The sequence below is a fragment of the Chroicocephalus ridibundus genome, chromosome 2, assembly GCF_963924245.1.
Source record: "Chroicocephalus ridibundus chromosome 2, bChrRid1.1, whole genome shotgun sequence".
NCBI lineage: Eukaryota > Metazoa > Chordata > Aves > Charadriiformes > Laridae > Chroicocephalus > Chroicocephalus ridibundus.
In genome coordinates, this window is record NC_086285.1 from 102,903,167 (window position 1) to 102,927,040 (window position 23,874).

Sequence of the window (23,874 nt, forward strand, 5' to 3'; positions counted from 1 at the left end):
GTAAGCATGTAATCAGGAGATTACAGTATATTGACTACTGACTTTGTTCATGAGGCCTACTTAATGTGCCTGGGTAGTGGCTGCATGAGTTAAAGCTCTCATAACTCTGTTGAATGTATCCAGAGTTGTTAATAAAGGCTATCAGCCATAAAGCTATCGCTGCAGACATCTATTTCTGTAATAAATTCATATTTAAAAACAACTCACTTTTAGTTGTAGGTGTAGTCTTGATAACTCGGAAATGGATTGAACTAAACAAAAACAGAGTATTCATTCAAAAGTGCGGGTGGTGGGAATAGATTCTGCACCTTGAGATGTAGCATAGGAAATCAAACCTCATTTGAAGTAAACGGGCCATTAGTAGAGAAGTGATGGGTATGGTTGTACAGCTGAGGGGGTGAAGTAGGCCATGAGTTTAAACTGTAGAAATAATTCTGGAATAAGTGCATACATACGCATTTAACTTTTGAAGATACTAGAGATACAGATCTTGAGATATCGGATGAAGGAACTTGAGATACAGACTTACGGTCTTACTGACTAGCTCTTAGGCAACCCTTGCCTGGAGTGTTTTTTAACCATGTTAAGTTCTAAACTGACTAATTGTAATAATGTTCTACTGGGTCTGGCTGGGGTGGAGTTAACTTTCTTCATAGTAGCCGGTATGGTGCTGTGTTTTGGATTTGTAGCTAAAACAGTGTTGATAACACACCAATGTTGTGGCTATTGCTGAAAGGTGCTTGCACAGCGTCAAGGCTTTCTCTTTTTTCCTGTTGAGTCCTCCTCTAACCCTTGAGTAGGTTGGGTATGGGCAAGAGATTGGAAGGGAACGCAGCCAGGACAGCTGACCCAAACCTGCCAAAGGGATATTCCCTACCATATGATGTCATGCTCAGCAATAAAAAAAATGGGATATGTGAAGAAGAAAGCAGGAGAGGTGACTTCTAGGGTGGACATTGTTCAGAGACTGGCTGGGGCACTGTTTTTCCTATGGTGGATGGTGAGCAATGTCCTTTGCTTCACTTGTTTTCTTGGTTTTGTTTGTTTTGGTTTGGGGATTTTTGTTTACTTGTTTCCTCTTTCCTTCACCTGTTAACTGTCTTTCTCTTGACCCATGAGTTTTCTTGCTTTTGCTCTTCCAGTTCTGTGCACTTGGTACAGTTCTTCATCAGATCACTAATTTAATCTGTTGAGATTAAGGGATGATTTGAAAGTGATACTTTCAAGGAATAATGCGGATATGAGAGAGTATAATGTGTAGTCATGGCAGCAGAACCTAAAATATTTTATTTGATTCCAAGAGAGAAAATGTAAAATGTTCCTTTCCATTTGGAAGGAATAATGAACTCCAGATGTGTTCCTTGGAGTTCTGCGAGCATCATGTTTTTGCATCTTTGTTGACTGGGATCCTCCCTGCCTTCTATTAGTAGCTAGTGAAGCTTGAGAGAACAGGTCTGGTTTGATGGCCAGCAAATTTTACCTTTTGTGCATTTTAAATCTAATACTAGTTTGAATGCATGTCTCAACTTCACTAGAAGTTCCACTGGAGACTGAGGTGAAATACTTGCTTAATTTTTCCCTGTAGACCTGTACCTCTGACGGACTGATGTGCTGTGGGAAGAACTGCAAACAAAGAGTAGGAAATAAAAAAAATCATCCATCAGAAGTATAAATAGAAGTGTTTTATAGTTAAATCTCTCTTCCACAGCTATGTTCTCAACACTTTTGGTACCAAATTTGAGCCATATGATTCTCTCAGCTCTACCAGATTCTATTTCAGAAAGAGATAGGATTTTTGCTTGGACTTGCCAAAAGATTTCTTTATGGTTATCTCGTCCCCCTTTTAATGGGCTATCCTACTCTAGGGTAGGGTAAGACAGAAATTTTTTTTAAAATGAAGTTCTGCTGTTCTTTTTATGTTGTTCTCTTTTTGATACAAACTTACAGAGACCAAGGTAAATGAAAAAACAGTAACCAGAGAATATTTCAGGTAAACTAATAAAACAGTGTTAAGTGACTTCAAATGTGATTCTTTTAGAATTCCCGTTACTGCTGTTTGTAGTGCTTTCTAGTGATACTTCTGTCAAGTTGCAGTTTTTATTGCCAAAGTTAGTTCTCAAATTGTTAGCTTTGAAATGACACATAGTCATCAAATGAAAATACATTTTCTAAATATGTCATATTTCTTTACAGTACTGTTAAATTATGAAGGCATTTTGAGGTCCTAATCAACAATGGAGGAAACGGATAGGGAAGCAGTTGCAACGGCTGTTCAGAGAGTAGCGGGAATGCTTCAGCGTCCTGATCAGTTGGATAAAGTGGAGCAGTATCGCAGGAGGGAAGCTCGTAAGAAGGCTTCAGTAGAAGCTCGACTCAAGGTACAAAGTTTGATAAACATGAGTGTCCACGGTGCAGCACAAATGTACTTTCTATTTTTTTCCTTTTATTGTTTTCTTCTACAGTTTCATCCAGGGAGTTTTAAACCATGGACTTTAATTTTTGTTCTGTGTGCAAAACAGAAACTTTGCATCCTGAAAGTAACACAAACTAATGCTGTATATCTTACTGAAATTTTATTCAAGCTTTTAATGTGTTCTTACATCCTGTAACTTCTACAGTTTATCTATGGACAGCTATCCTCGTGCTGTGTAGCCCAGCAGCCAACAGACCTTTCTCTTAATGACTGAATACTGAACTTGTAACACAAAATTGATGATTGCATCTGAAAAAGATCAGTCAGTTTAGTCTCCAACTTTTACATAGGTTTATGGAAAATAGCTACGATCTGTCACATTCTTGTCTCTTGCAGAAGCGTACCCCATCATTTTTCCCCTCCTTCACATGTGTACATGTGAGTGCAGGCATGCACATGCACACACACAGACTTAGCATGAAATATGAGTAAGCTCATCCTGTGTTTAGTATCTGAATATTACAGAATTCTGTGTTCTCTTCCTTCAGCAGTACTTACTAGCCAGCAGTCACTTTAGACCGCTGTATTAAGTAATTGGAATAGAGACTTAGAACGGTGTTTTGGGAAATATTTTGGGGTTTACCAGGTCAAAACAGTTGGTATACACTGTATCTAATCTTAGATTTCACTATAAGTTAGTTCATCTTACAACTATTTGAAGGCTCCTCCTTTGTGGGAGTCTGCATTAAGTAGAAGAGAGCCCGTCTTCTTTCACAGTGAAAAAAATCTGTTAGCAAATTACACGTTAATTCTTGTCTGTAGCATAGAAACAAAAATTTTCCTGATGACTTGAGGTTTTAAGGTGGTAAAAGGGTAAAACCCAGGTGGACTGGGTTTTAAAGATTTAAGAGTGGAAGCATATACTGGAGTCCATTAATAATGGAGCTGCTGTTTAGTTACTGTGATCTATTTATAATATATGAGCACAGTTATTTGCGTACTGGCTGCTTCAATAGACAGTGATGACTAAACTGTAAGTTTTGTAAATGCCTAAATCCACTTCATAGCTAGGAAGTTTCCTCATAATTTTCCTTAAGTTGCCTTAGCTTCAGTCATCTGTAGATGGTCAGAAATACCTGTTCCAAAAAGAAGTACAATACCGCTTAATCCGTTCAGGATATATTGCTGAAATGGGTGACTGTTAGTGATGCAATGGATAGCAAAGCATTTTTTCCCATAAGAATTACTATAATGGATGGGAGCACAGAGAGGATCTAAGAAGTCCTCTTGCTCTGTATTTAAATTGAGTACATGTATGGTGTTGGAAGATGGAGAGACAGGGTCATCAGCGTCATCAGCTGGAGGAGCTGCTGACTTTTGAGGTTGGATCTCTGTTGAAAAACCTCAGCTGCTTCATCTACGTGAATGAACACATGGTACATCTTTTAGTGTGAACATGGTGCTTCTTTCTGACTGGATATGCTTTCATTTTTGTCATCATTTTGTTCATATGAATCAAGCTAATCAAGGGTGAAGAGTGGAAAACCAGGGTAGTAGTTGTATGTCACTTACAGGGATGAAGCAGCAGAGATCTGGAATGGTGTTCTGCCCAAAAAACCCAGCATCTCCTCCAGTTGGTTATCCTACTCCTCTCTCTACATCCTATCCCAAATATTTAGTTATGTCAATTTCTTATATCCTTTTCTGTGTTTATTCCTGTGTTATATAAATTCTTATAGGAAAAACTGCTTTGAAATGTGTCAAACTCACCTGCTTCATGTGTGAGACTGATGGCAGTTAGAGAAGCGGTATTTGTAAGGATTGGTAGCAGAACTCTGAAACGATGGGTGGATAAGCACCAGCTAGCATTGGAGGCTGGTACTTCTGGGATGAAGAGCTGCTTGGACTCTATTCCAGAGCCTGGAAAGTTAGGAGCATTGACAGCCATCTTTCTTTGTGCACATATTCAGTCAATGGGAGAATTTAGGTTTTGGTTTTCTTTCACCCTGAAGAAATACTGTATACGTGTCCTAGGAGAGTTCCTAGGTCATGGGTTTTCCTGAGTATAAACATCCTTGAATCTTCTACGTTTTGATTCTTTGCTGCTGTGCAATCATGAATTTGAGCCACAGGGCTCTAGGGAGACCAGGCAGCCAGGATCCTGGTTCCATGGCTTGATGTTGAGGGCTATCACTTGAAAAGAGATAAAAATGAAGTTTTGAGTCCTGTTCCTAGCATGGCTTGGTTTTGTTTTGATTTTGTTATTACAGGGATGGTCAGTCCAATCTAAGATGAATATGCATTCTAGGAAGCAAAGTCCACAATGCTAGGACATGCCTCACTCCCCACGCCCCTCCCCTGGCCCCATCTGACTATTAGAAGACAAACTGAACGTGGGTGGATGTTTGTTACGGAGATCAGCGATTGTTTCTGTTTAACATAATCAAGTTTCTGCAAAAGCTAAATAGGCAAAAATTTGAACATGTAACACTTGTAAGATGTGCCTCAGAAGAAGTCAAAATATCAAATCAGAAGTATTGAACACTTCATGGTCATGTGATTTTTAAAATAGTTCATTATCAGCTTCAGAAGATTGTGTTTGAGTATCATTGAATTTCAGTATCCTAATTACCTCAGTTCCTGTAGGGAAAAAATGAGTTAATGCAGCAGTTCTGTAGATAAATGTTGTACAAAAATGCCTTACTGCTGCTTAATTGTATTGAGTCTGACAGGAAAATACATTTTTATCAATAAAATCAGCATGTCATAATTTGAAAGTACATAAATAAGCAGTTGTTTAAGAATCACTGCATTTTTCTGGGACTTTCCCAGTACATTTAAAACACAATAAACGTTGTTCATAGTTACCAGGATTTCCTCTTTGGCTTCTAGTAACAGACAGAAAGTTCCATGACCGCCCAAGCTTTTTGGCTTTAAAAGTATGGCAAAAAATGTGTTTTGAGCTTAGCAAAATGGTTAGTGCCTCATTTTTTTTACTGGTTACTTCAAGTCCTTGAGATACAGTACTGAGTTTTCACTGGTGTCTGGCCTTTGGCTTGTCTTTTGAAGTCTGTTATTTCCAGTTTCATTTTCCACTCACCTGATTTAGTCTTAGTCACATCTCTTTAAAAATACATACATAAAAAAACATGCTGTGGATGTGTACTGGTTTCTTTCACTCAGATACGCACTATAATGCATGTTCTGTAAGATGTCTGGACTGTCAAATGATATTCAGGACTAATAGCCTATTTGAAAAGTCATACTTCAAGTGTCACCTGTGACAAGAGATATTTGTATCAATAACCTCTCTTTATGCCAAAATAGTCTAGTAGTTGGATTGTTGGTCTGGTTGTTGGTGTTTCACAGTGTTGAAATTTAATTCAGTTTGGGGTTTTGTTGTTTTTTGTTTTGACTGGATTCCTTTTGATTATTTTGGCTTTCTGGCACCATAGGCCAGAGGTTTGTGTTTTTTTCAGAACATTTCAGAATCATTTTTTGGGGTGTTTTTAGAACGTTTTCTGTTGCCAGTCAAAATCTGTAATTGCTTTAGTAAAATACTTTTTCGATCCAAGCATTTTGTTGGAACATCTGGATCAATTTTTTTCTGTTATCTCCCTTTGAAATGAATTTATGAAGGAAACGCAAAGATATCTCATTCTGCCTTCCCGTGATCCTGGTTTAATGTAGATTTATAAAGCTTTAATATAGATTTATCTGCCTAAGGTCCTGTGTTAGCTTTGTGGGTGAACCAGTTGTATCTAGGTCCTTTAAAGCTAGATACAACTTCAGAACTTTAAAAAAAGAATGTGTGCACACACACAGTAAGTTACACGTTTTTAGTAAGCTATAATATTACCTTGTCAGTCAATTTATCTCTGAAAAATGTTAGATACTGTGAATGAAAATTAATTACTAAATGAAAATTAATTCTTAAGAGATGCTGAAAACACATAATGATTGATGTGAGTTCTTTCTTTGTCTTTTTGTATTTAAGGCAGCAATCCAGTCGCAGTTAGATGGAGTACGAACAGGTTTAAGTCAACTGCACAATGCACTGAATGATGTAAAGGACATTCAGCAGTCGTTGATAGATGTCAATAAGGACTGGAGACAGAGCATCAACACCATAGAAAACCTCAAGGATGTTAAGGATGCTGTAGTGCAACATAGCCAACTGGCAGCTGCTGTAGAAAATCTCAAGAACATCTTTTCAGGTAATTCAATGTTCTTTATGTAATCTGTCACATACTGAAGGCACTTTAAAATGGTACTAACAGCTGTAAAGTTATTAAGTAATGTCCATAACTTTAAACCTCACTGAGAATGAAGAATTAAGGAAGAATCACCTACACATCACATTCAGGGAAGCAGCTGGTAACCATTTAATATATATCGAGTCTAAATTGCACTGTAAGAACTTCTAGTCTGGCCTATCTCATTAGACACAAGTCACAAAGGAGCTTCTTGCTAGCAATCAGTAGCAGGGGTAACATGTTCAGTATAAAAGACTGAAATATGCAAGTGGCGTGTACAGAGAGAAAAATTTGGAAAGATCTGGAATGTTGCCAGTGAGTTGGGCACCTACAGCAAGCCTGTTGGGTAAAAATAGTCCCAAATGATTTTAGCAAGCAAAAATTTTTGCGAACAAAGGCAAAGTAGGAAACAGCAAGATCTCCAGTCAAAGATTCCCTGGTAATCTTTCTCACACAACAATTAGGAGCCTCAAGGATTTCCATTAATGTTACAAGCCTAAGTATAAACTACCTGAAGTTCAGTTTCAACTGTGCACAATCTTTGCTTGAGAATCAAGCACCACAATCACAGAAGCCAACTCATGCATAAAGAAATTATACAATGGGAGACGCTTCTTCCTTGCATGACTGCGTAACTATGAAGGTTTGCAAAATTAAACATTATTAATGTGGTGCAATGAATACTGTAAAGATAAAAAAAATGAGATTACCTCTGTCCGTTTTTGCAGGCTTTTTGGTGCACATTCCATTCCATCCTGAATCAGGATGAATTCCTTGCCAGGGCTTTTCTGGTTATAAGTAATTTTAAGAATTTTACCCCTGTAATGGAGGCTAAACCTATCCTACCTGTTTGATTTAATTTAAATAGTCTTTTATCTCCCCTTCTCTCATGATAGTAATTCACAAAATGTGGATATAAAGAAAAATTGTTTCCCAGTCATACCAGGTTGATTTGATTATCTCTGTAAGAGTGTGTCGAACTGCTACAGTACCAAAGTGGGATATGGTGTGCAACTTAGAGTAGTATTTCTATTTATATGCATTGTCTTGCAATAAGAAACAAAAGAACAACAAAATTCTGTGTATTCCAATGCTGAGTTATTTTGGGAGTGGTGTTTTCTTTTACATTGATGAATGCAATTGAGACAATAAGCCTTTTCTTTGCTGGCATTCTGAGAGGTTTTTAGTGTGAAGCATTTCCCCCCAGGATTGTTAAACAGTATAATTGATGATAACTTCACTCTGAGCAAAACAAATGTTTTATAAACCAAGTGGTTTTCATCATGATTAATGATTCTGTGTAACTGTATTTTCAAACCGTTTTTGCAGGTGCCAGTTTTATCACTAGCTGCCTTGTTTGTAGTGACAGTTTTTCTGATGAGATTTTCAGTTCTTTCCCCCCTAGGATCCTAATTCTCTTCTATAGTATTCCTCAAATACTGAAAAATAACGAAGAAAAAACATCTTTTAGCTTAGCAGCATAGATAATTATTTCTATTCTTCCTGTGTGCCTTAGGCAGGCAAGAACTTTCTTCAAGAAGGAGGTAAATTTCAGTATTTGTTGGGTATATGCAGCCTCAGGTTCAACAGGGTGACTGACTTTTAGTCAGACAAGTTACTAGCTTTCTTATACAAAAGGCTTGTATTGCCATTTGTTTCATGGTAGACTTTCATGGACCCTTTTTTTTTCTTTTTTTTTTTTTAGGCGGGGAGCGAGGGAGAGAAAGGAAATTGTGTTCTGTTGGCACTATGATCTTAGTTTGTTTAGCCACCGATCAAAATGGAGCATTATAGTTAATAAAGTATGAAGATACATAGCATTTACTAGCAATTTTTAATACTTCAAAATAATTTACTTTAAATTATTTCAAAAGACTTACTACAGCCCAGATTGTTTCCTAGTGCTTTTATTGCCTTGTATTTATTTTTTGTATTTTGATTGTGTTGTTTTACTTTTTTTTTTTTCCTTCCTTTTTGCTGTTCAGTTCCAGAGATAGTCAGGGAGACCCAAGATCTGATTGAGCGAGGGGAACTTCTGCAAGCTCATCGAAAACTGATGGATTTAGAGTGTTCTCGTGATAACCTGATGTATGAGCAGTATCGCATGGACAGCAAAAACACACATGACATGAACCTCATCCATACATACTTTGGGGATATGCAGAAACTTTCTGAGGAGTTGGCAAAGCAACTTTGGATGGTGGTTCAAAGATCTCTTGTTACAGTCCGTCGAGATCCAACCTTGCTTGTTTCTGTTGTTAGGATAATTGAAAGGGAGGAGAAAATTGACAGGCGCATGTTAGACCGGAAAAAACAAACTGGGTTCATACCTCCTGGCAGACCAAAGAAGTGGAAAGAAAAAATGTTCAACATTTTGGAAAGAACTGTGAGCACACGAATTGAAGGCACTCAAGCAGATACTAGAGAATCTGACAAAATGTGGCTTGTGCGCCATCTAGAAATCATACGTAAATATGTCCTTGATGACCTGCTTGTGGCTAAAACCCTGCTGGATCAATGTTTTCCTCCACATTATGACATTTTCAACAAATTGCTAAACATGTACCATCAAGCTTTGTCCACCCGCATGCAAGAGCTTGCTGCAGAAGATCTGGAAGCAAATGAGATTGTTAGCCTTCTAACTTGGGTTTTAAATACATACAAAAGGTAAGGTCCCCGTATCTTTTCTGTTAGCAATAGTTGAGAGTAGGCATGCAAAATACAGTTTATGTGCTAATATTTGTATGTCTGTTAATATTTACGAAGATAAAACAAAAGAGGGATAACAGTAAAGAACTTGCTGGTTTCATATTTGTTATGTATTTTGCTTTCTGGAAATTGCTCCTTAAAACTTGTTTGCATTTTCTAATATGTGATTTTTGAGTTGCTTGGTAAGCTTCAAGTTTTAATTCGGTTAAAGACTTGCTGGAAGCTACAGTCACCTTGTATTTGTAGGCCAGTTTGAAGTATTGGGAAGAGCAGAAGAGACTGAGAGCTCATGTGAGTGAAACAAAATGTTGTTGGCCACAGCCCCAGAAGAGTTGTATGGTTCTTAACTTTCTATTGTTCTTTTTTACAGGGGTTGGGACTGTTTCAGTGTTGCTTCATTACTGTTAAATGGAAAGAATGTAGTAACTTCCTTCAGGTTTTCTCTCAGAACTCTGTGATGATTTGTTTATTTAGAAGAATTTCTGCTTACAGGTTGTCTCCTGTGATACTCTTAAACTCTTTTCTTTGGGATTTGTTGGGATAACTTAAGCATTATTTTTTTTTTTTTTTTTTTTGATCCTCCAGATAGAAACAGCTCAAATGGCAACTACTTAGTTTTTGCTGGCATGTAGTTACTAGGACAACTGATTTGTTTGGGGAAAAAGTAATGCTAGCCTTTCTGTGGCTCATGACTGTAATCCTGTTCTCAATAGCTGGCATTGACCCAGAGTCTGCACTGTGTACACTTTTGCCGTCTTCAATTGTTCAATCTCACTAGTTCAACAAATTGGATGCTTTGTAGGTTTAGAGTATAATACCATAAAGCAAATAGGAGATGATACTGTTCTGTAGAATTTTTATAACCATCTTTAAGATTCATTTTGTATTTAGAACTCCGTGCTTTGTTCTACACTTCCAAGTTCTCCTGGTTCCCTTGCCTGCAAGGAACAATCAGGAGCACCCACTAATGCATACTTACATACCTGTGCAGGGTATATGAGAGATACAGCCACTAATAAGGATACAGCTACTGATCAGATAAAGGAGCTGAGTTCATTGGCCTTTTCTTCTTTGTTAACAGAAGGCCAGAGGAATAACTCCACAATGAATGATAATCAGAAATCCGTGAATCCCTCTGCTTATAGGGGCGTGGCCTAGGTGCTAGGTTCTTCACTTGTGTCCTGGGGCTGATGTTCCAGTAAGAGAATTCTTGGTCTTAAAATTTCCCTTCCCCCAGAAAGTAAAGCAGATTGCTATTGAGTTGGACAATTCAAAGCTAAAATCTCTCATTCCACGTACTCCATCATAGGAAGGGCAAAGGGAGGGAGCAGAGCCAGTGTTGCGTTTATTTACAAAGCAAACAAAACTTGCTTTAGAAGGAATGATTCCTTTTAGATATGTAGCCTGTAGCACATGATGGCAAAGTCTTGTAAAGGAAGTGAGACACTGAGAGGAGTAGATAGAGTACAAGGTATCTGAAAATACACTTCTCCCCAGTATATCCATGTAACAAGCGTGATAGAAATTAGAGGAAATATCTCAGGAAAAAATTAATACTTTGAGTTTCCCTCTTCTTGAAAGAAAACTTAAAAAAAATAAAAGGCCTGAGAGGGCAGTGCAGTAATTGTATTCTTATAGATTATGATACACTGTTATAAAGAGGATGATAATTAGCTCTTCTGTATGTTTGTAGTGGACAGTGGCAGAAGAAATCAGCTCAGGCTTATGAGTGGGAAAAGTGCTTAAGCAGGATACTTGCAGAGCTTACCAAATCTCAGTTGCTGGACATCTGTTAACACCACAATAAACAATTCTCTATAGGGCTGTGTTTATAATAAACTGTGAAGGAGGATGGCCTATATGACATCACGAGAACTGTGTTTCTGTGACATTTCACCCTCTTCTCCCTGTATGAAAAATAGGTTCTAAATTGCTGTTACATTCCTTGTTCACTTTTCGTGGAACGTTGTATGGTGGAAGATAATTTTTTCCGTTCAAATCTTTCTCTGTTTTTATTAAATGTCATAGAATATTAGAGGGAACATATAAATTTGTATATTACAGCTGCACTTTAAAACCAGCTGAGAAAATACTCACCAGTTAAGAGAAGCATTGAGTGTTTTTTCCATGTAATGAATTGGTAAGAAAGCCATACATAATTTCTGCTTACAATATTTGCAAGACGGGAGTTTTAAAAGAATCATGTTCTTCACCAGAGCATGTGATGGAAGCTGTTTTTAGAACTGTATTCAACTCATAGCGGAGAAATAAAGTGATGCTCTGTGTGGAATAATAGCCTTTAATATTTGAGTGGGATGCAGTTTTAATGTGCTAGATGTATTTTGCTTTCATATTTAAGTCAATGAGTGCTTTGGAAACATACTGCTGTTACTGTGTTGAGAGCAGGACGCTAATCTGTGTTTCAGGGAAAATACAAGTCTTGTAAGATCCCAATGCCCATATTCATCACATCATTTTATCAGATACTGATCAAGTGTTGACAATACTGCTAAGAGTTCAACAGCATTGCTACTGACAGCGTCAACAATCTTCACTCTAAAGAACAGAAGGAATGGTACTATGTATCTAGCTGGATGCTGTTTTCTGGATTGAGTGCCTCTTTTTACAAGACAGAGCAGGATTGGTGGCAAGTCTGGTATGGGAGGCAGAATAGCAGCTTTGTAAAACATTAGTTTCCAGATAAGACAATTTTCATTGAAATTTCAACTTTATTATAAACTTCCTGTTGAAGGGAAATTACTCTTCCCTATATTTAGAAGCCTCCTGACACTTCTAACAGGGTTGTCTATCACTTCCTTTCCCACCAACACTTCGGTTGTGGCAATCGGGACAGAGAACTTGTGTATAGGAAGAATTTTTGGTTTTGGGGGCTGGAAGTAGAAGCCTGTGGTCTTTGTTTTGGGGTTTCAGTTGATAAGCTTTGAGAAAGATTTAGTGTCTCTGTGGCCTTGTGAAATAGGGATAATGATGGTATAATAAGGCTAGAAATATTTTCTAATATGGCACACTGCCATAAACAGCTTCTCACATTTCCCATGAATAAGCCTAGAGCAGGTCCTGCTATGATGTGTTTTCTTTATGTAAACAGCAACAGAATGGAATTCAGTTTTGTGAATAGCTTGAGCCACTTAAAATATCTTCTGTCTCTTTTCTTACGGGCTCAGGAAGACGCTACAAATGTGAAGTGTTCAGTTACAGTAGCTTTAATGGTTTCAAAGACAAGAATTTTGTTTTTTAAGTAGCTAGCCATGGTGGTGTTTGGGTTTTTTTAGTGCCTTGAATTTTTTTTCATGATATGGGAGCACCCCTGTGCTGACTCACTGCGTGTACCCAAGAGCACAGCTTTAACTTGCAGAAATACACAAACTAAGCATTTGTTTAGTTTTTTTTTTTCTCTAGAATTTGTGGCTTCCTTCTAAAAAGCACACTAGAAATGGAATGCGAAACAATTTATTTTGTTATGATTGATTATATTTCCATCAACTTTCCAGTGTTAATAAAGCACTCTCTGAAGAGCGTGGTTTTGAGTTATTGATTTTTTGAGCATGAAATATTTAGAGTTCTTGCTATGTTGTGCTTTGGCATAGCTTTTTTGTTTGTTTTAGTTACACAAGCAACTCATTATATAATCTTATAATATATAGATGCAAAATATCATTGTAAAGTATTAATTTTATATAATCCTTGTCAAAATATTTTGAGGGTTGCTCTAGTTTCTTTCTAATCCTATAAAATCAAGAATTTTCCTTTGCAAGCAACTGTAGCTAATGGTGCTGTTAAAATGCAGTACCCATGAAGTGCACCTTTGATTTGGACTGCAAGATGCCTCATCATCTTGTATTAGATGTCTTCTTTACCAATACAGGAGGCATTGGTAGATTTTCTTTTACTCTATTTTAACTTTGATATGATGTGATACAAGTAGCAAAACAGAAACTCTTCTGAGAAACTCTGAGGAGAATATTTAGTACTTTTCACTGCTCTTACACATTCGGAATTTCAGAATGGGGAAGATGTCTGTCATCACCTCTGAAATTTAAAAGACATATAAAAGTGTCCCCTATTAAGAGCCCACAGGTTGAACAAGTTTTTATTCAGTTTTATTCAGTCTTAAACAATCGCTAATTCTTGTTCATAAAAGTTAAACACATGAAAGGGTTGAATATTTTAAAAGTCTGTAATGTGTTTTTTTAATATATGCTGGGCTATAGCTTTTACATCCTGTTCTTTTATATAGTGTTATTTACATTCCTTGCAAATGCATTTATTGTTGCAGTTAGTATTAAGAACTTTTTGAAACATACGGGTATTGGAAAATTGCGTTTTACAATGGTCATACTACAAATAAAAGCTGCATAGTTCTTAACTTTTTATCTAATTTTTCTTTACTAATCTGCAATGTTGTTTTTTGGTTTTTGTTGTTTGTTTGTTTTTTTAAACTTAGTGCAGAGATGATGGGAAATTCAGAACTGTCTCCTGAAGTGGATGTAAATTCTCTGAATCCTCTGATTTCACAAAACGTGGTAGACCAGCTTCTCAGCAAGTATATGTCAACACTTACTGTGAGTAATAATAATGCAAAGACACCTTTGGATGAGTTTATAGGTGCATTAGTGCCTCAGTGCTTTTCCTCCATCAGAGGAAACTAATGTGACATTACTTTTATAAATTTTCATATACTATGTGTAGGTTTGTTTATAAAGTTATAATCAGGTGATTTGGCCTGCAAGATGCCTCATCATCTTCTATTAGGTGCATTCTTTACCAATACAGGAAGCATTGGTAGGTTTTCTTTTACTCTATTTTAACTTTGATACAAATGTGATACAAGTAGCAAAACAGAAACAAGATGTAAATGATGACAGTTCAAGGAATAATTATGCTTTACAGAGTGTATTAATCATATTTTATTAGAAAGGAAGGAATTCCAGTGTTCGTATGTCTAAATTCATAGTATGTTAGCTATTACTACACTTAGAAGCCCCTAAATGCAGCTTGGTCCCTACAGTAACTACGTCAACGTTTGATACAGATGTGATCGTTTCAAGGTAATCGGGATGTTCATATTTGCCAGTTTGATTCTTTTAACGGTCTTTTTCCTTTTATGCCTGTCAACTGCATGAGCATCATTTCCTTTTGTGCATGCCATTACAAGTGCATCTTAAGTAGAAAGACACTGCTTCTTGGTTATCCTAAGAGTCACTGGAAATTGGTCAACTACATGGCAAAAGAATCAGTATGTGATTGTCAGGTTTTTAAATGTATTTTTCTTTAAAGATCCACTGTTGATTGTCTCTAAGACTTGATATGGGGATAGTTGGAACATTGGACTTGCTGTTCTTACATTGTTCAACTGAACTCCTACTCTTCCCAAGCAGAGGAGGGAAATTTTTTGCTTCTTTGGATGTGTCAGCTACTAAAATATGTCCAGCAACAGTAACTACTTGGACTTGATACTCATCACAATAATATGAACCTATCTTGTTACGTCTCAAGGAAGTTGCCAGTAGAGGCTCTGCTTTACATGAGCTTTACTAGGACTTTTATGCAAATTTATTTTTCTGCACTTACCTTTAGGACAAAAAAAACATTAGTTTGTTTCTCAAGCTGCTTTTGGTTTGACTCAGGAAATGCCTTTGAATTCATTTTGTCCCCCCTTAAGATGAAAAAATATACCTATATTGTTTTTTCAGAAATGTTTTTTCCCTACTTACTGAAAAATATTATATACAGAACATTGTTGTATTTATATTCTATAAATAAAATGGGGCAAAACTGCTATTCTGTTAAACACAGAGTGGTTTTCTTTTCCTGGTTTTGATTTTTGTCTGTATCTTCTTTTTAAGGCAGAAATTACTGAAACTGCCTATTTGTTTCACAGGATTCAGCCTGATCTAATTCTCTACGCATCCCCACTTATACTTTAATTCTTTTGATGTTGTGTTTAAAACTGTTTATAAACAAAATACAGCTTGTTCTGTTTGGGTAAATGAAAGTAAGTTTATAGTCGCAATTAGAAAATAAATATTGATGTGTAAGTGAATAAAAAATGTCTAATTTTCATGAGAAACAAAATACTAATAGATTTTAACAGATTTCTAATAGATTTTTTTTTTCCAAGCATCTCAGCTTGAAAAAAAGTTCTTGTAAATGATGATCTTAAGGTGAAATGTTGATGTACCCTGGGATGCTGGCTGAAAAGATTAATTCTTCCTTACAAGTCATATCTCATCAGAGCAGTTCCATGCTTATGAGGAAAAAAGATAGTACATCGTTTCACGTAATTGAAGATGGTACTATATGTGCTTACCAGCTACAGCACTTGACAGGCCATTCACTGTAGTCAAAAAGAGAAAAAGATAACTGCAGGTCTGTGTTTGGTCAGCAGCCTTTCTTATGCAGGAAGATTGTAGAGCTTTCAGTTTCTTCCTTTATCCTATCTGCTGATAAGACTTTTGACCAAAAGATACTGATTTAATACATTAAAAAATGTAAACATTTAAAAAAATAAATACATATACCTATTTTAGACTTTTTTGCCCTTTCTGTACGTGCCTACTGGTCATGTTTAATTTTGCATTGTAGGGCACATTAATATACCTGTTACACATTGGAAAGAAAGATGAACCTTTATATTACTAGGGGTTTTAACTATATGTGAACAAAGTAGAAAAGAGGCAGAAAACTTCAATCCTTTGAAAACATAGGGATAATTATTTTAGATAGAAATCAATCTAATTAGATACTTAGCAAACATGCTGGTCTTTACTGCCTACTCTTGTAAATATGTCTGTGGTATCTGTGTCATGCAAGTGATCAGAAAACTGACTTAATCTAGTTCTAAAAACAGTTGTTCTTAATGTCCGTTTGCTGTATAATGTGCTTGTCAGATGGGAAGAGAGCCAACTATGGCATCTCCATCACTATTTTCTTCAGCGCTTAAGTTCCAAGAAACAAAATTTATTTAATCTAATCATGGGGTTTTGTCCCAAGGGTAACAAGCGTCAGTTTCCTAAAATGTAGGTAAAAGATACTACAAGCAGATATGTGCTAATTTTCCTAAATCAAGTATTACCCCAATTTTTTCAGTTGTTGAAAAATTCTGTTTGAAACCTAAAGCCTGAGGCTTAATAAATGCTTCCAAAGTTAGTTAACATGTTGATTCTGACAAACTGACTTGCTCTTTGTGTTTGGAGCACTCCCCTTCCAAAATGTGCCTAAGCTTCATTCAAACTACACCACTTGTTTACCGGTACTAAACTTTGTCTTTGTAAATGCAAATTTTAATTTGTCTAAGGTACCGGTATCCTGGAGGGATGACAAGAGTGGTCAACATTATCTGTTACTATGCCGCTCTTCATTATGGAAGTGGCTGCTGTTCCAAATGTTATAGTGGGGTGTTTTTGTTATGTTAAGTTAAAAAAATCTTTTTCTTTTTCTTGTTTGCTTTATTTAATGTAGTCTAACATCATTGGCTGGCTACGAAAAGCACTGGAGACAGATAAAAAAGACTGGATAAAAGAAACTGAACCAGAAGCAGATCAAGATGGGTACTATCAGACTACGCTCCCAGCTATTGTTTTTCAGGTATAAGAGAGCTTGGTTATTCTAGAAAATCTACAGAAGCAGTACGCGAATTTGGGGGAATGGAGGGACAGGAGGGGAAAACCAAACTGTTTGGAATGCCATTGTTTCTATGTCTATTGCAGTATAGTTTGTTGTTTTCCTGTAGATTTGTTAGTTGGAGGGGTTCCTTCTTTTGAGGTTTTTATTTGCCTTTTTCACTTTAACACTTTGAGACTTAGTTCTTTATGTATAGATTGGAAACATTTTTCCTGGTCTATTTAATTGATATTTGTATTTAGTTAACTGCTTTTACTTAGGTCTCTACATGAAAATTTGTAGTATAAGCCTACCAGATAAGATGTTTGTAAGTTATTAGAATATTGTTTGTTAATATGGTGCTGAGGTAGTTAGGCGTGTATTTGTTCCTATAAATTATTCATTATACTAACACCTTAATACTGGAAAGAAAAGTTCTGTTGAAGATCAAAAATGGTGCTGTTTAAACACTACTTCAGTTGCCATTAATGCCTGTCCAAATTATTAAAGAGCCTCAAAACAGAAAAGATAGGGATATTAAAAAAACCAAAAAAACAAAACAAAAAACACAAAAAACCCAACCTGCACCCCCCCATTGTTGGTAGTAGAAATGGAAAATTTTTAAAGTGGTCTTTATCAACCAGAAAAATGTCAGCTTATTATGCTCATTTTGTGATTTTTCTTTACAAATATTGTGTTAGGTACCTTCAGTGAAAGATAGATGATCTCTTCTTCCTGCATTTGTTTCCCACTTTATTTTTTTTCCTGCTTTATACCAGATTTTTGCTACATTCTTTCACATTTGTATTAGTGCCAAGGTTGACTTCATCTAATCCTTTTCAGAAGGCGTGTGATGTCAAAGAAACTGGTGGCAGATTGGCTCTAGTGTTGTGCTGTCAAAGGCTGCAGTGTTGAGATTCATGTAACAGTGAAACTTTCAAAATCATCTCAGCATAAAACCAGCTCATGTTTCCACCTGGCTTGTAGCCTTCCTTTCCATCCCCCTCCTCACAAACACAGTTCCCTGTAGGTCACCTAGATCTTGTGCCTAGTTGTGTTTCTAAAGTTCAGGCATCCCTTCTACTTCACTAATGTGAACTTCCATATATGGGGAAGGCAAAGGAATTTGCGTTATCAGATTATTCATTACTAGCTGCAGGAGCTGTAAAGCTGAATTCCTACTGAATTAGAAATATAAAGTACTTTTTTGCTGAAGAAAGAATGCAGCTGTTTTCAGTATCAGGAGAAAACTGCAGCATACATTAATAGCTATCAATAATTTTTTAATTACACTTATGGAAATAGTGATTTCTGGTTTAGTCAGCAGCAATTGTCTGCACTTGTACAAAAAAGAGAACAAACAAACAAACCCAACATATGTAGAGCTGGTGCTAGTGAGAGTCTCCAACAATGTAGGAGTTCTGTCTTTGTTTTACCACTGATAAAGGCCTCTCTTTATAACTAAACTATTTTTAACTTAGATGTTTGAGCAGAATCTTCAAGTGGCTGCTCAGATAAATGAAGATTTGAAAACAAAGGTACTCCTTCTATGTCTTCAACAAATGAATTCATTTCTAACCAGGTAACAAAATTTTTAAAATATAAATGCTTTATCCTGCCTCAGCCTCTCTTTGTTCCTACAGTTCCAGTACTTGTTTTTCCTATGGATATTTCTTTATTATTTTGTCTTTCTCCTATCACATCCGTACCAGCCAAGTTTTTCTTCCCTTTCCTTTTCTTGCTTTCTTCCTCCCTTCCCCAGTTTCACTGACATTCTTCTGTGCTGGTGAGTGGCACTTTCAGTTCCTCTCTGCAAAGGGCTGTAATTTTTGCAGTCGGTTCCACTTTCTTTTTATATCTCAAATTTGTATCTCTTTCTCATAAGGAAGACAGAATACACCTCCTTGTCTGGATTCTGCCCAGAACAGAGACACTAAACATCCCATGAGCAACAATCCCTTTATAAAATACTTCTAAAGGGCCTGACAGGCCCTTTTGGAGCATTTGGTCCTACAGGCGCACTTAAGCTATTACAAATTTCTGCCTGCTTAATGCCATTCCTTGTATATGTTACAGGTACAAAGATGAAGCACAGTTGTATAAAGAAGAACATCTTAAAAATCGTCAGTATCCTCAATGCTATGTTCAATACATGATTGCAGTCATCAACAACTGTCAAACCTTTAAGTAAGTCTGCATGTTCTTGCAGTATTATAAGGAAAAATATGTACTGATATTTCATTTGTAATACTACGTGTTCCCAGGACCTTCTCTTGTTTTGTATACAAAGGGAATTTCAGTTAAGGTAGTTTAGCGGACTAAACAAAGACAACAGGTTTAAATACATTACTGTTTTGAGAGGCAGATACTGTGATTGCTCTTGCCTTTGACAAGCCAAGCCATTGCCCCTCACTGGTGAAAATCTGCTTGTTATTCCAAGAATTTCATTGCCAAAGAAAAATTTATCTTCAACTTTCAGAATTTGAAGAAGTCATTTCAGTTAGTTTGTCTGGGACCTGCCATCATCTCTTCCATTTGGTCTCTCACAGTTCACTTTCATGCAGTGTGATCAAGGTGAACTGAACTGGAGAAAAGTAAAGCTAGAGCTTGCCCTATTAAGAATATCAAAACAGGAGAAAGAAATTCTCATTGCTTATGTTTCAGTGGTCAGCAATCCAACCCCATGTTCATCTGTAGTTGCCGTCATTCTCAAGTTTACAAATCAGCAGTAGTTTGTCACCAACATACAAGTAGTCTATGTTGATCGCTCTAAAACCATGCTGGAGAGTAAATTAAGTCTTCCAAAGCAAGCAGCAGGCATTATTTCCCCTTGCAAAAATAAGACTGTCTAGTATGTCTCTTTCTGTATATGTACTCCAAAAATTTAGTAGCAATGCAATTGTGCATCAGTGGATGATGAAAAGCATTGTTATTTGTCACAGAGAATCTATAATCAGTCTGAAAAGAAAATACTTGAAAATGGAAATGGAAGACACGTTGTCAAGCAGTCACACAAGCATGGATGCAACTTTAGACGTCATTGCCAAAGAAGGATGCTCTAGCCTGCTAGATGAAGTCTTCATGGATTTAGAGGTTAGAAATTTTTTTCCTTCCAAAAATCAGAAGTCTTATTTTATAAGGAAAAATAATTCAGGAATTAAGTAATTAGGAAGCCTTTTGATTGCTAAACACACTTTATAGGTGGTATGCTAGCAAAATGCCAGTAAATGTCAGTACTGTTCTTCACTGGTATAGTTTGCATGTAGGAGACTGAAAGGTTGCTCAATTGTATTTCACAGGATGACTTCAGGCAGGCGCTTTGTATATAGTGAATATCTTCTAACAGATTGTACTTAGTCTTATGTAGTTGAGTTTAAAAAATATTTGGGAAACTACTGCTGCCTTTACAACCTTTGTACAGGTGCACTACACCTATAATTAAGATAGTTAATTGAATCTAAAGGTGGGCCCTTTCTGACTGGTAATTTTCCATGTTTAAGAATTCTAGCTTCTTGTATAGAATCCCTCAGGAAAAAAAATAGTTCTTTTTATTACTGAAAAGAAATAGGGAGTATGGGGAGGGAGACAAGGAAATTAGAGAAAAGGCGGGGGTGAAGAAAGATGCTCTGGGACTTCTTAGATTTGTAATAATATTTTGAACTAATGTAAACACCTTGAATACTCACATTAAGAAAGATGTGGGAGCAGTGTTTATGTTAAACTTAGAGCTTTTAAGCAAAACCTTTATTTCTCATTAGCTATGCTCGTTGATTATGAGAAGTCACTCTGTCCACTCTAATGACCATTCTTTGAAATCCATTAACCTCAAGCTTCATGTCACTATTATAATTTATAAAATACCATGCTCTAATACGTAAAGAATTTTTCCTCTGGGGAGAACAAAGCAAGATGGATATGTAGATGTAGAGAATACTGGAATTATGCATTGTGGAGTTCTGGGAAAGGAGTAAAGCATATAGGCCACCAAGTTTGGTGTAGGCACAGGAAGTTTGTGGGGCCATCAGAGAGGAACAACTGAGTAGCCAGTAGCAGTTCAAGAAATCACGCATGAAGTTCCATTATCACAACAGTTTAAAAGTTCCTCATATTTAAAATTTGAATCGTCAGCTCTTAAACCTATTTTGTCCTTGGACCTTAATTTTTCTATTTACCATAGACGTTTAAATAGAGAATGCAATAAAGGATTTTAGAGAACTCATATGAAACAAATGCTTAGGTTAGTGCAGTTGGTTTACATACACACTCAGTGTATGTAAACGTACATATTCAGTGTGTATGTCAGTGTAGCATTTTATGGCAACTACCATTCTGACAACTGATCACATCACTTTCCTACACTAACCGTTTATTCCTTTTGAAGGAGTATAGTTTAGAAATGTATGACACTTAAAATTTTCTCCTATTTTTTTTTTGTAACAGCAGTGATATGATGAAAGTGTCAAAAATCTGTTCTGATCAATTGTTTTTTCCCTTCTCAGCCACATCTCAATGAGCTGATGACAAAGAAGTGGTTGATGGGGTCTAATGCAGTGGGGACTATCTGTGTCACTGTAGAGGATTATTTCAATGACTTTGCAAAAATAAAAAAGCCTTATAAAAAGGTAGGTGCAAAATAAGTCTATGATACTGTGCTAATGTACTCTGAATATCATGTTGCTTTGGAATTCCTGAACCCTGAATAGAATTCAGAATTAGAATACAGAAATTGGAATTGGTCGATCACTGGAAATGAAAAAAATGTTCATAATCATATTGCAAAAACTGAATCTTATATTTCTCTCATCTTTTTTGTTCACAGCCATATAATATTGTCAAAGACAGATCTGAGTTGCAGGATTTAGTCCAGAAAATGTATTGGCATTGTTAATAGATTGTATTCTTACCAGCTTGTACTTTTCTACCTCTCCTCAGGAGCTTGTAGTCAGATAAAATTAGCTCTTCTGAAATTAATTTTGATAGTTTGTCCTGTAATTACTTTTTTTACAAATGCACATTCTGTAATTCCTAGTTTTAATGTGTATGATGAGTTATAGTTCAATCGGTGCCATAAGGTTTAACAAATGCATAACTCATGTTTCAAGCGCTGTTACAACAGCATAATGTGCTAGGTTAGGTCATCTTTTTTTAATTATTATTATTTTCTTTCCTGTGGTCTGTCAAAGGGTATCTATTTCTCTGTTATCCTTTAATCTTTAGTATTATTGTACTTCTTTTTATCATTTATTGAATTAAAGTCAATTTTGTGTAGTTAAGATAGCATGTCTTAAATGATTCCCTAGGAAATATTTGAAGCTAGCAAGATCGGGATTTAGGTGAGGTCTTTGAACAAATCCTTACTAAGTAGTACTGTTTAAAAGCAGTACTACTATTTAAACAGTAGTACCACTTAAAAGACAGTCTCAAAATCATACACTTACTCTTAAGAGATTGACGAGACTGCTCAAAATTCCTCTGATGACCTTTTAACTTTCAGTATTTGCAGATCCTAGAGGCCTTATTATATAAGTGAATACGCATTTTCAGTCCAGAAAAAGTACATAAAGGAAGTTAGGTCAGTCCCAGAATTAGTCTATATCCACGGAACAGCTTTCTTTTCCAGATTTGGTTTGTTGCTGAGGTAATAGTGCTTGTCATGAGTTTCTTTAAGTTTTAATACCGATTTCTGCAATCACATGTGTTTCATCATCTAGCGTTTATTGTCACCTTATGGGGAAGAAGATGATAAGCACATTTTTGGCATTTATCACACCTGCTATTCCACCGTCTTCCAGCATGAAAAAATCTCCCACACAAAACGCCATATGTTCAAGCACTGGATGGGACACACTCTTGTTTCCCTGGTTTGGGTGGGCTTTTTTTTCTGGTTTTAAAATGTTCTTGGTTAACCTTGTTTTGAAAATCCAGTTTTTAAAAGCCACGTCAACAGAGCACGTGCAAAAAGACTAAATAGCCCAACGGGAAGGACGCTATTCTGGAACAGGGCGGATCTTACAGTCATTCTGCTTTGTGCTTTTCGTTGTGTGTAAAGTGAGTGCCCTGTTGTTGGCTTTTATTGAGTGTTCTTTTTCTCAGTTGTAGTAGAGCTGTGCTTCTTCACTTACTTTTCAGTGGGATGGGGCATGCATGTCAGTCTCCCACAGTATTCTGTGCAGTTAATTTTCCTCTGTGTAATTGGCATCAATTCCACCAATGCAAGGGAATCCATCCCTGAACAACCAGTAAACCCTGGTATTTCTGCACAGTCTTGAGAGCAGGACTTGAAATCGTGTTTTCTGTGTCCTGGATGAGGACTGTGACTTCCAGTATTTTGCAATCTGTTGTTCTCTCTCTCTCATGTTGATTGAAACTAAAGTTTGATATATACTAATAAAGTATGATAAAAAGTTCGTGACTACCTGTTATGCAGGCTTTTTCTTAATCGTAAGTAACTTTGCCATTGTGCCTAGGGGGGGAAAAAAAACCAACACCTGAGGACTCATGGAATTTAAGGACTCTCCTTACATTAGAGTTGAAAAAACATGTAAAGGTTTGGGTGTTTGTTTTGTTCTTTATTTCCAAAGCTCAGAATTACTCTTACACCAATACTAGATGCTTCACTTAGTCACCAGTAGGTGAGTAAGACAAGTGCAGAACAGCAAACCGGTTGAGGAAGATCTGAGAAAGTGATTGCTGCTGGCTCTCCAGGCTTCTTACCAGACTTGATATAATGTAGACAAGATTTGCAGTGCTTTACGCAATGTACTGGAGTTCTCCACCAGAAGCCTCTGTGATGGGTGGTCATTCCTTGACCAGATAAAAGGAGCAACCTGCAAGGTCAAGCACAGGTCTGTTCTGAAGATCATCCAAATTATT

General features: G+C 36.5%; 1 protein-coding gene across 3 annotated transcripts in view; it reads left to right on the forward strand.

Moving 5' to 3' along the window:
• EXOC3 (exocyst complex component 3) overlaps nt 1-23,874 on the forward strand; it is a 28,081-nt gene that overhangs the window by 890 nt on the left and 3,317 nt on the right. For 2 of the 3 annotated variants that reach the window (XM_063326335.1, XM_063326337.1), the window contains exons 2-10: nt 2,194-2,378; nt 6,411-6,630; nt 8,655-9,336; nt 13,844-13,961; nt 16,861-16,986; nt 18,483-18,583; nt 19,078-19,188; nt 19,944-20,094; nt 21,501-21,623. In XM_063326335.1, coding sequence (XP_063182405.1) covers nt 2,235-2,378; nt 6,411-6,630; nt 8,655-9,336; nt 13,844-13,961; nt 16,861-16,986; nt 18,483-18,583; nt 19,078-19,188; nt 19,944-20,094; nt 21,501-21,623 — 1,776 coding nt within the window. In that variant the 5' untranslated portion in view covers nt 2,194-2,234. Of the gene's footprint in view, nt 1-778; nt 1,001-2,193; nt 2,379-6,410; nt 6,631-8,654; nt 9,337-13,843; nt 13,962-16,860; nt 16,987-18,482; nt 18,584-19,077; nt 19,189-19,943; nt 20,095-21,500; nt 21,624-23,874 lie in introns of all 3 variants that reach the window. The other variant, XM_063326334.1, reaches the window with a different exon arrangement.